At 37.0% G+C, this 12,162-nt stretch overlaps 1 protein-coding gene across 1 annotated transcript in view; it reads left to right on the top strand.

Annotated features, from left to right (window-relative positions):
* The window catches only part of NID2 (nidogen 2), a 146,875-nt gene that overhangs the window by 52,739 nt on the left and 81,974 nt on the right, over window positions 1-12,162 (top strand). The window contains exons 5-6 of the mRNA XM_069082235.1: window positions 9,165-9,314; window positions 9,645-9,890. Coding sequence (XP_068938336.1) covers window positions 9,165-9,314; window positions 9,645-9,890 — 396 coding nt within the window. The remainder of the gene's footprint in view (window positions 1-9,164; window positions 9,315-9,644; window positions 9,891-12,162) is intronic.

Genomic DNA, 12,162 nt, shown 5'->3' on the forward strand with positions numbered 1-12,162 from the left:
GTTTAAGGGATTCCAGGGTCTGAGATAAGGGAGCTGTCATCAACACATCAAACTTCTATTTCTTTGTGTAACAGCAGGAGCTTGCAGTGTATCATGAGTACTTCTGTATTTATCAAACTTTGTATAGATTCAAAAAGAATTAAAAAATGTTTTCAATATTTCAAACATCCTACTCATCTAATTTGCTTTTGACTCAAATAAGGAATGGCATTAGTAATTTGAATGAATGAATGTATTTGACATCATATTTTTATAGAAAGAAAAAGTTTATTAAATACTTATGTGAAATCTTAAAAAAAATAATTACTTTTCTAATTATTCTTAGTTGCATCCCAATTCATTGATATTTTCTCCTTTTTGTTGATGGTCATATTTAGCAATATAAATTTTCCCCTAAGGACTACTTTGGTTGTATCCTTGAATTTTTGATATGGTGTCTTATTGTCATAATTTTCTTTGAAAAATTCAACTAACTTTTTTATGTATTTTGATGCTATGACATTTACCAATATACATTAAGTTTTGGTATTGTTTTCATTATTTATAGTACCTTTAAGCATAAACTGGTTTCTCAGTTTATTTCTTTCAATTATGTGTATTTTTACTGTTGCAGTCATGATTGCTATTCCTTTCTTCATTTTTAAATTTGCCCGAGGTATAATAAGTTCCACTTATACCCTTATTTTCATTCTGTGAGTCTTTAAATTTAAGTGGGTTTTCAGCAAACAACATATTGTTGGATTCTGTTTTCCAATTAATTCTTCTCCTTTTATTATTGAGTCCATCCCATTCACATCCACTATGACTGTTATTTATTTATTTCTGTTCATCATATCTTACAATTTTTCTTCTCTTTAACCCACCCCCACTACCTTTCTTACAAAGGAGGAGGTAAAGAAAGAGAAGAAATTTAATAAATACTAGTAATCTACAATTGAAGTTATTTCGTTCCTGCATCCCTGTTCCTCTTCTTCATGAAGCCCAGACTCTGATTTCTTTATTTTAAATCTTCCCTATGTGATTTGCCCTCCAAAGTTTAATTTTGTTTTACTTCAGCAAGGTAAATATTAGTGATGGGTTCCATCGGATGAGAATAGTCCATCATCCTGTAAATTATTTCCACCCACTAGCAAGCTGATGAAAAGAGGCAGTATAGCAAGGAAGATCCAGGAACATGCTGCTAAAGGATTACAACAGGAATCTGTGGTGTCCATGGAAACAAACACTTCTTTCCCTCTTTGTTCTAGATTCTTTGTCACTTATATCTGTAGTCTAGTGAAATATAATTTGCTTCAGGTTATTAATTGCTATTCCCATTTATTATTTACTCTTCTTATTACCTTCACCGATTAATGAAAACTATTACTTGCTGACCCAAAGTTTGTAATGTCCTAGGGGACAGTAGCCTACCTGTTCTTCCCAGTGCGAGAGATGGATTTGTCTGCCATGTTTATCCAGATTGCTCTTTATTACGTCTAGCATAGCAAATAGCATTAAACACAAAATAAATTTTCTTCTGCTATTAATTTCTGTTACAACAATGGTATAATAGTAGCAAGAGAATAAACAGCAAGTCCTGGTTCTATGATATCTCTGGCTAGTTGATTTTCAGGGAAGAGCCTCCATGGGAAAACTGATGCTGGGCTACAAATGTAGCCTTATGTGTACCTAAGCTCTTTTTTTTTGCTTTTTTGGAGGGGGGGGCAGGGCAATTGGGGTTAAGTGACTTTCCCAAGGTCACACGGCTAGTTTTTTGTGTTAAGTGTCTGAGGCCAAATTTGAACTCAGGTCCTCCTGGCTCCAGGGCTGGTGCTCTATTCACTGCGCCACCTAGCCGCCCCAGTACCTTAGCTCTGTAAACCTCATTGTTTCCTTTTTCTGTCCTCATTTGTTTCCCTATTGAGGTCAATACATTTCTGTACCAAACTCTCTGTGTATAATCTCTTCTTTCTCGTTCCAGTAAGAATACCTGATTATTGGAGCTTGGGCTGGTTTGTGATCCTAGTCCTGAGCTTAATTTGCCAGAATGCACACTGGCTTCTGTAGTCCAGTCCCTCTCCCAGAGCCCACAGGCATCAGGTCTATTTACAAGGGCTTGTGCAGGCTTTTCTGGTGTGATTCTACTCTGATGTTGGCTTCTGACTATTGGGGGTGGGTAGGGGGATACAGTTTTGGATTAGATAAAGGTCCATACTTCTGTTTTTTCTTCAGTTTTCTCTATCATTGCTCTATCTGGTGTCATTTTCATATATTTCCTGGGGTGGAAGTGGAGAGCTGAGTACCTTTATGAACTTTCATATCACCAGATCAACCAAAAGTCCTTTTGCTTGGATTCTTACTGTCGTCATGTTTATGGAATATGTAGAAATGATACTAAAGAGAAAAAATATTGGGGAAAGAAAGTGGACCACACTGAGTATAAACAGAGGTAATCCATGTTGGAGGCAACACAGTTGTGAAGATGTTGATGGATTAATTTCCAAGGTATCTCAAGGAGTGAAGATATCAAAGGATTGGAAAGAATTTCAGATATAATAATCCCCCAACATCCTAGAAAAATTCATCAAGAAACTATTAGCAACTAACAACCTATGTGTTTACTTTTCCATCTATATGAAAATTTTATAATAATATATACATGCACTGAGGGCATCTTTGATAAGAATATTAATAGAGAAGTAGGCTTTCACAGACAATGTCCTATAAGAAACCATATCTAAAAGAGATAGAGAATAAAAGAAATCATTGAGATTATGGTTTAATTTTTTTTTAGATCATTTGATTCATTAGAACAAAACAACACCATGAAGGTTCTCTTCCAAAAACCTGTCTCTCATCCATATATCAAAATTATTAAATATTCCTGGAAATATATAGCAAAAAGGACACCTTATTTAAAAGACATATAAAGCAGAGAAGCATGCTCACAAAATGTGTTTACTAAAATGATGGGAGAGATCCAGCAAAGAGTTAGGTTGAAGGGTCTCTATGTAGCTTGAGGTCTTCTAAATGATTGTATCTACCTCCAATGTTGTCCTGGGTGTTGTCCTTGAATATTGGAAAGTCCTAGAAAACTGTAACCACTCAAAAGAGTTTATTTTAACCATCTACACAGGGGAAAAAATAAGTGGATGAGTCAATCAGTAAATAAACATGTATTAGGCACCCACTGTTCTAAATGCTGGGCATACAAATACAGTCAGGGCAGTCCCTGCCCTCAAGAAGCTCACAGTCTAAGGGAAAAGACACCACACAAAAGGAAAGACAGAAAAGGGGATGGAGGAAGGAAGATATCTAGGAAGGAATATAAAGGAGTCCAGTTCAAAGATCCAAAGTACTGTAGAAAAGGGAGCTAAATTAAGAGATAGCTAACCTGGAAGTCTTCTTTAAAATGGAGGTTTGAGGAGTAATTCTTTGCTCTGCCTTCCACTCAGAAGGGCTGAGACTACTAATGAGGTGTGAGTAATCAAGTCTAATGCAATATTGCCAGATGAAGAGGTTCCTATGGAGCATGACCATGATGAAGTCTAGTCCAAACGTCCAAAGGCTGGGAAATAAAGATAAAGAATGGTTATTATTCAGATTATGACATGCAGTTAGATGGACAACTTATAGACCTCACCATATATCTCTTGACCAGTCTGTAATGCTCTCCCATGGGTCTCAAACTTAGAGAGAGCAAATTTAGCAGAGGAAAACAACTCCTGAAGGTCCTCTTGCTGGAATCTTCAAGATGTTTCCCTTAGGTATGGTATGGATTTTCTTTTGAACTCTTTATAGAATCTTAAAGCAGCTGTTCCTCATCATTTCCTCAATTATCTGCTGTTCTGGTGATACTGCTAAGATTAGAACATGGATGGGAAGTCTAAACTCATCCAACTTCTGAGAATCATAAGGTCTTCCAATTCATCTGCCAAACATCTTGAAATGCCTTGATTGATCTGAAGATGTCCAGATCTTGTCCGCACTTGCTATGTGCTTCTTGATTGACTCGCTTAATATGTGTTCTCACCTAAAAAGATATCTTGTCAGTTGTTTTAAGGGGTTGGGTGACTTGATCGACTCAAAATCCCCACCCTCATAGTCTTCCCCTAGTTTTAATATTTGTTGTCCTTAACAAATCTACTGGAGTTTCTTGGGCAAAGACTATCATCCTGAATCCTGGATAACTCTGTAGTATTTTAGGGAGGTTCTGTATTTTTCCTTTTTTATTCAAAATACCTTCCCTGGTGATATGAGCTAAAGAGTTTCAAGAATTCATAATCAAATTCCATAACTGACATTCTTCTATAATTATATAGATAGATAAAGCAATGTCATTTTCAATAGGTTAATTCTGTTTGTTCCTTACAGAAAAGCCTTCCTCAAACCAAAAACAATAAAGATAGTCCCTGGCAGAAACCTCTTAGCATTTAAGGTTCTCTGATAGGACTTAGTGACCTAGAAGTCAACCCCTTGCCATTTAGATGAGATTCTAAAACTTAGCACTTGTATAGGTCCACTCGGAGTCTTTGTCTTCTCCCTCTTATCAGGAGGCCTTTCTCTCTGTTTTCCAAGGGTTACAACACTGATTCCAAGGAGTACTGGCAAACTTGCCTTACCCCTTTCATACTAGCGTGCCCCTCTACTCTACCCCCAGACTCTGACATGCCAGATTTAATCACTGACCAACTTTAAAAGGGAATTGAAATCAAGCTTCTTGTTTCAGGAGAAAATCCAAGTCCCCAGAGAGAGCCCAAAGCATATGGGGCTCTATTCACAGGAAATAGTGACCTGAGATAAAAGTTACCCCATTAACCCAAGTGGAAGTTTAACTGTCCAGGGTAAGAACTCTTCCCTCAGGGTATAAATCCATCCAAATAGGGTCCAGACAAATTTTCTAGGTTTTTTTTTTTCTATACAAATATAGAAATTTCTTCAAGTATGTCTCATAAATAATCCCTTTGGAGGTCCAGGCAAACTTTATCTTGTTTCCTATATTAAAATACACCTAAAATTTCTTCCAATGGATCCCTGACACAGCAAAAATAATCCAAATGGAGTTTCTAATCCATCCTTCACTAGGACAAGCAGGTTCAGATACAGAAAAATAAACTTAGAAAAGTCCTCAAAAATATGTAGGACTCCCCAAAAGAGATTATACATTTAGGAGTTGATTATTCAGGGTTTCTAGGCCAGCAGGGAAACCTTATCTATGAATCATAAAGATTTCAGACAAGGTCTCTGGATTCACATCACAAATAAGGCTCATTTTAAGTCTGCTAAGAGGATAAGGTCAACATTTATGTCCTATCATAGTGCTGTCCAGGTGCTAGTATTTTAAAGATATGAAATCTATACTTCTATGAGATACTTTGCTCATACTGCATAGAACAATAAAATAGATATCAGCAAATAAGAATAAAAACAATAAAAAGTTATGGCAAACTAGAATTAACAATTGCAGTCTAAGAAACAGAAGAAATAGAAAAAATATAAAACTAGGAAAAATGTTAACTTTTTTTTCAGTCTAATATATTCCCAAAAGTAGGTGTCTTGGCACTTAAGTGGTACAGTAGATAGACTGCCAGACCTGGAGTCAGGAAGACTCATCTTTGTGAGTTCAAATCTGGCTTTAGACACTTACTAGCTGTATGACCCTTGGCAAGTGACTCAATCCTGTTTGCTTCAGTTTCCTCATCTGTAAAAAGAGTTGGAAAAGGAAAGGGCAAACCACTCTAGTATCTTTTGCCAAGAAAACCCCAAATGGGGTCATGAAGAGTTAGATACAACCGAAACTACTGAATAACAACAACAAAAACTTAGTGTCTAGGTTGTAGTTCTATAACTGGTTCAATGAATCACTTGGAGCCCAAGAGTTCAGATAAATAATCCATTTAATAAAATATATATTCAAATTGCCCCAGGTAAAATCAGTTGCCTCAGTGAGCTCACAAAGAAAAAAGCTGCCAGTAAGAATATTAAAAAGAGACATCAAATAGAATCGCTGAAATCTCGGAAGCTCCTTGACAAGTCCTAAAACCATTCATATATTCCTCTTATCCACAGGGCCCACAGTTGGGTCTCAGGTCAAACAAACAAAAAGGGCAAAATTAATTCAAACTGCCCCAGATCTGCACCAGTTTCCTTATTCACTACAGTCCTAACTGACTATGGTAGAGTGGGAAATTAACTTATGCCTCCCCAGTTCCATCAATATCCTGGCCCTCAACACTCTAGCCTCTGAACTCTGACAACACTGACATAGGTAGCCAGAGTCACAAATTCCATTTTCATTGTACAACAGCCCACCCCTCATCCTTGCTACAAGTTGGAGAGGGTCCCATCAAAACAGCAAAAAAATGTGACATACACCTCCCCAGTTGCTGGACTTCCCACCTCATTAGAACTCTATTTTCTAGTTCACTTAGCTATCTAGGGTTTGCTTTATAGCTGGTCCACTTGACCCACATGCCCTGTGAGTGCTTCCCACTCATTGGGACATGTTCCATTCCACTGCTCTTTCTGGCCCACTTGGCCCAAAAGCCACTGGCTGCTTCCTGGTGGGAGTAGTTTAATTCTCATTTCCCTATAAAATTTATATCAGTTTTTAGTTAAAAGTTATTGAAGTCCTCAAGTTTAGACTGTTGGTATTACTTTCTTGTTGCCTGAGTACTAAACAGCCACAAGGAGCTCCAAAGGTGCTGTGATTCTTGGCTGGCAGACCATGAAGGTAACTCAGAAGCAGGGAAACTTTGCTCAGTTAAATCAATTTGAGGTATTCTAAATGCAATTCCTTATTGAACATCCCTTTCCTATGGTTAAGTAAATTTCCCTTTGTCTGCTGAATGACTGAAGAATAATTGTCTCTCTCATTCCAGAATCAAACAGCCTTCCTGGTATTAGAAAATTCTAGCAGAATTTTCATCCCTGGTATACTGTATCTTTTTTCTTTATATTTGAAATATGCTTTCTGAAAATCTAGCATGTAAATCAGATTATTCTTGGTTTACCTCTTCTCTATTAAAAAAAAAGTCTAAGATGAAATGGTATTGAGTTGTCATTAACATGTGGTATGAAAAAGTGAAGAGGAGCCTCACTCGCCCAAAGTGCCCCAACAAGGGTAACAACTCAAGCCCTTTAATCCAGTCCAGGACTGCACAAAGGACAGTCAGAAGACAGTGCTTAAAGAAGATCTTGCCAGCACAGCCCCCATGAATGCATGTGAAAAAGCATAAGGCAGATGGGAGACAACAGCAGTGGTACAACCAGGGAAGCCCCAAGGGGGGTGGAAGATCATGGCAGCATCCTAACTGGTGTAATCTGGGAGAGAAAGAAGAACATTAACGTACTAGGGAAGCTTTAGGGAAGACTGAAGCCCACATAATGCCCCGTAGAGATGGTAAATTGACAGCCATGACCAGTGACAACCAACTATAAAGCTCTGACCAGAAACACTGAAATGGCCAGTGCTTTGATCTCAGACCAACTAGAGGAAGATGAAAGCCAATGACAAGAGCATAGGAAATTGAGGTCATGACCAAACAAAGTCTGATTACCCCCATGCATGAGTATGGGAAAGAGTGAAGCATCCCCTTAGCATAAAGTTCCAAGTCAAGCTATATGTTCAGAGCATAAAAATTTTATGAATGTATAAAAGAAAAAACAAGCAGGTCCTTTGCTAACCTTAGTACAACAACCATTATAATCAATAAAGAGACTTTAAAGAAAGGTTTCACACTTGAAAGGAAACTAAATAATTTAATTGTAAAGCATTCAAAGAACATTTGTTATTTGTCAAAGAGCAAATCACAGAAACAACAAATAATTTCATTAAATAAAATGATACTAAGGAGACATTATATGTAATGCTAAAGCAGTTCTAGGGGAATTTTTTGAATTAAGTACTTCTATCAAAAAAAGAGAGAAAGAGCAAATAAATTAACTGGGCAGGCAACCAATCAAATTAGAAAGAAAAACCCAGCTAATCAAAAATTCCAATTAAACATGAAAATTTGAAAGTTAAAGAAAATATAAACAAAATTGAAAGAAAGTATATTGAATTAATTGATAAAAGAAACAAGTTTTTAAAGCAGTTTTAAACTGTTTTGAAAGTTAAACCATTAAATTATCTTTTTAAAAAGAGAAAATAAAATTCAAATATGAAAATGCAAAAAAAAATCTCAAAAATGAAGTAAATCATCTGAAATAATTTTGCTCAATTGTATAACAATAAAATGAACAAGTTAAATGAATATTTATGAAAATACAGAATATTCCAATGAAAAGAACAAAAACTACATAATTTAAATTACCCAGTTTCAGGAAAAAAATAAATTGAAAAGTTCATAAATGAACTTCTCACAAAAATAATTCAGAATCAGTTGGATTTACCAGTGAATCCTATCAAGTATCCAAAAATTATTTATTTCCAGTCATACATAAATTATTTGCGCAAATAGAAAAAAAGGAATTTTACCAAGTTCCTTCTTTTATAATATGTTCTTGAAACCTGAATAAGGGAGGGATAATGAGGGGGAAAAAAGGTATAGATGTATCCCTAATAAATAATAATTCAAAACTATTAAATAAGTTAACAAAGAGACTACAGCGATGTTTTAAAATGTATTTCCACAAAGACAGGGTTATTGTGTATTGTAAAAACTATAAACATAATAGACTGTATTAATAACAAAGCAAGGATGTAGAAAAAAACATTTGAAAAACTATACCATCTGCATTTTTAAAAATCAGAAAATATAAGAATAAATGTATATTTTCTCAATATGATAATTAGTATCTCTCCTACTATTGTAGGAGATTGTAAGCTCTTTGAGGGCAGATAGGGTACCTTATTTCACATTTTTTCTCCCCTGGTGTTTACCACAATGCCTTGTAGACTTAAAAAAAAAGTATTTTGTTTTGTGGGGGATTTTTTCTGAGATTTTGTTTTATGAGTTAAGCAGTAGTAACCATCTGTCTTAGTAGGTATTACTTTTTTCTAGCAAACAAATTTATTCCCCTCAGTTGAATTTTAATGCTGTAATATTCAGAACCCTATTTTTGTATTTTTTCAAATATACAAATAGCAAGTGATTTTGTAGTGAAATTTTCTTGACTCAATTTGGAAGGGCTATTCTTTTTAATTTGGTCCTTTTTTTCACATGCTTATACTTTATTTTCAGTATTCACATATCAAGCTGCCATCAAGGAAACATGTGAACAAAAACACAGAGAATGCTCCCAGCATGCTTTCTGCACAGACTATTCCACTGGCTTCTGCTGCCACTGCCAATCCAAGTACTATGGAAATGGAAAGCATTGCTTGCTAGAAGGTAAAATGTTATAGGTTGGTCTTGTTTTAGTTCTGCCAGGGTCTCTTGGAGACTGCAGGTAGACACATCAACTCAGAACTATGTTGGGCTATTTATTGAAAATTTCTCTCGTCTTCCTCACATACCAGTTAGCCCCAGAGTTGAGGGAGAAGGAAACATGAACCTCAAAATAGATCATTCAATTAATCAAAAGAAGTCAGTAGAGGAAGAAATAGAGATTTTTTGCTTAGAATTTAGTTTTTTTAATGATTTATGGAATTAATTTTTCTGCACAGTCCTTGTCTCTCATTACTGTGGATACTGGGAGTAACTCTACTTTCCATCTTTTAGGAGCACCTCACCGAGTCAATGGAAAAGTGAATGGCCATCTCCATGTAGGACATACTCCAGTGTCCTTCAGTGAGGTAGACCTGCATGCCTATATCGTAGGAAATGATGGGAGAGCCTATATAGCCATCAGCGACATCCCTCATCCTGCAGCCCAGGCCCTGTTGCCCCTTACCCCAATTGGAGGCCTCTTTGGCTGGCTGTTTGCTTTTGAAAAACCAGGCTATGAGAATGGCTTCAGCATCACTGGTAGGTAGCATGGTTCATCTCTGAGAGGGTATATGTTCACCCAACTGTGCATGTGTATTCTTCCTTTTTTTGACCAGTTCAGAGAGTAAAGTTCAAGTTCATTTGCTCTTCTTGCCCCTTCTTCCTTATTTGTATAGACATTTATTATGTGTACCATATGATGGTACAATAGGAATGATATTCCTAATCTTCTTCCATTTCCTCCTCAGTGAATTCCTCTTCTCTTCCCTTTCCATTTTTCTTTAAAATCATTAAATCATAACACAGCCACTTCTAGGCCTTCTGTCTAATTGTTTGTTGTCCTTCTTTCTTGAAGAGGAACAAAATAACATTACCATGTTGGAGTCAAGGTACAGTGTGTTTTACTGTGACTGATCAGACCAATATGAGCTTAGAAGTCTCTACCAGAGGGCAGGCACAAATAGTCCACATGAACATTTGGAGTGATGTTTCTAAATTTGTACATCTCATATTTCTTTTTAGCTACTGAGATTCTGCTTCACTTATAGAGCACAGCACTTTCTTTGATACATGCATGCCATGCTGGGTGGTCTTTTGCCAGTGTCTCCCATGTCACTCTATCCGTTCCAAAATTCTTCATAGAGACCTTGAATGTCTCCTTGTATCATTTCTTCTGACCTCTATGTTGAGTGCTTGCTTTGTGTGAGTTCTCTGCAAAATAGTCATTTAGGAAAATGTATGTTTGGCATTCACACAATGTGGCCAGCCCATTGGAATTGCACTCTCTGCCGTAGTATTTGAAAGCTTGTCAGTTGAGCTAGAGAAAGGACCTCAGTGTTCAATACCTTATCTTGCCAGGTGAGTTTCAGAATCTTCCTAAGATCTTCAGTTTGGTAGGCAGTCTAATTCTTCTTCTCCTCCACAGTTTCGGAGTCTCACCATCACTGAGCTAGCTCTGGCAATGCATGTGTCAACCTCATTGTCTATATGTACATCCCTGGAAAGCATACTGTCAATGGAAGTGAATTTATCCACCATTTTCAGAATATCTCCATTTGGTACTGGTTTGTGGAGAACCTCTGCTTTCTTGTTGTTAATTGTTAGGCTAAAATTAGCACAAGTAGTAATGAATTGATTCATACTTTGTTCCATCTAAGCTTTAGAAACTCCACTGAACAAAAAATCATGCACCAACTCTCCCTCCTCTTTAGTCTTGACTTATAGCTTCTTCAAGTTAAATAATTGTGGGGATTATAATTGCCCAATATCCAAGAAAAACCACTGAGGCAGAGCTCTGAGCCAGTGACACTTTATTAAGGGTCCATGGTCCCTTCTAGTGAAGTGGACCTCAGATCCTCCTCATGATCTGAGATGCCTCCTTCTTCTAGGACCTTATTTTTTTATAAAGTTTGATAGTAGATTTGATACTTGAAAACTCGAGAGGGGCCACACAAAATGCAAAATCCCATTTGTTGATAGACCTTGCTTCAAGTGCTAACAATGATGTATCAGTCAAAAAACGGTATGTCAACAAGGGGGTCTTGGCGTGGGTGAAGCATGGAGCATCTCCACTGACTAAGTTGTCATAAGATAAGATAAGCAAGTGGTTTGGAGGTACAAAAATAAGTTGGAAGACTTTCCATGTAATTGAGTCACCTCTATCACATTAGGTGTGTGTAGCAGCAAGCACCCCAAGTGTCCTCAGGGTTGCTGCCAACACAGGTTCTTGGATCTGCTTTGTTAAAGGAAAGCAACTCAAAATGGGTTAACAAGCTTACTTTAGTCAGTCAAACATATATCGTTTACCTTGTTCAGGGGAAAAAGGTCAGCACCCTGAACTTCAAAATATACAGGCAGAATTATCAAGACAGAAACAGATCAAGTAGACAGCTTTCCAAACTGTCCAACCATTACATCCATACCAAATCAACATCTGGGTTTCAACATCTGGGTTTTTCAAAGCCTGGGGGCTCTGGACAACGGCTTCCCAGAATCCAGATCAAATCACAGAACACTTCTCAAAGTGAGCCCCCAAAACAAAGCTACACATCAGGGCTTATATAGCCTTCTCCTGGCTCAGAGAATATAACGACCTTATTGACTCACTGGCCAATCAAGAAGTATCTACTGAAAAACAAGCCTCCCACCCCAGGCTCCAGGTGCACTTTAGCCTAGGGGCAGGGAAGATCTTTAAATTTACATTCCCATTACAGTGTGGTCACCATAACAAGTTGAAACAAGGGTGGAGGGCCTCTAGTTAACTTCCTATGATTAAGCAAGTGAACTTACAGTTTACAACTCTGGAACCTAA

The sequence above is a fragment of the Petaurus breviceps genome, unplaced genomic scaffold (assembly GCF_028583685.1).
Source record: "Petaurus breviceps papuanus isolate PSGF00001 unplaced genomic scaffold, PetGlider_PUasm1.0 164, whole genome shotgun sequence".
NCBI lineage: Eukaryota > Metazoa > Chordata > Mammalia > Diprotodontia > Petauridae > Petaurus > Petaurus breviceps.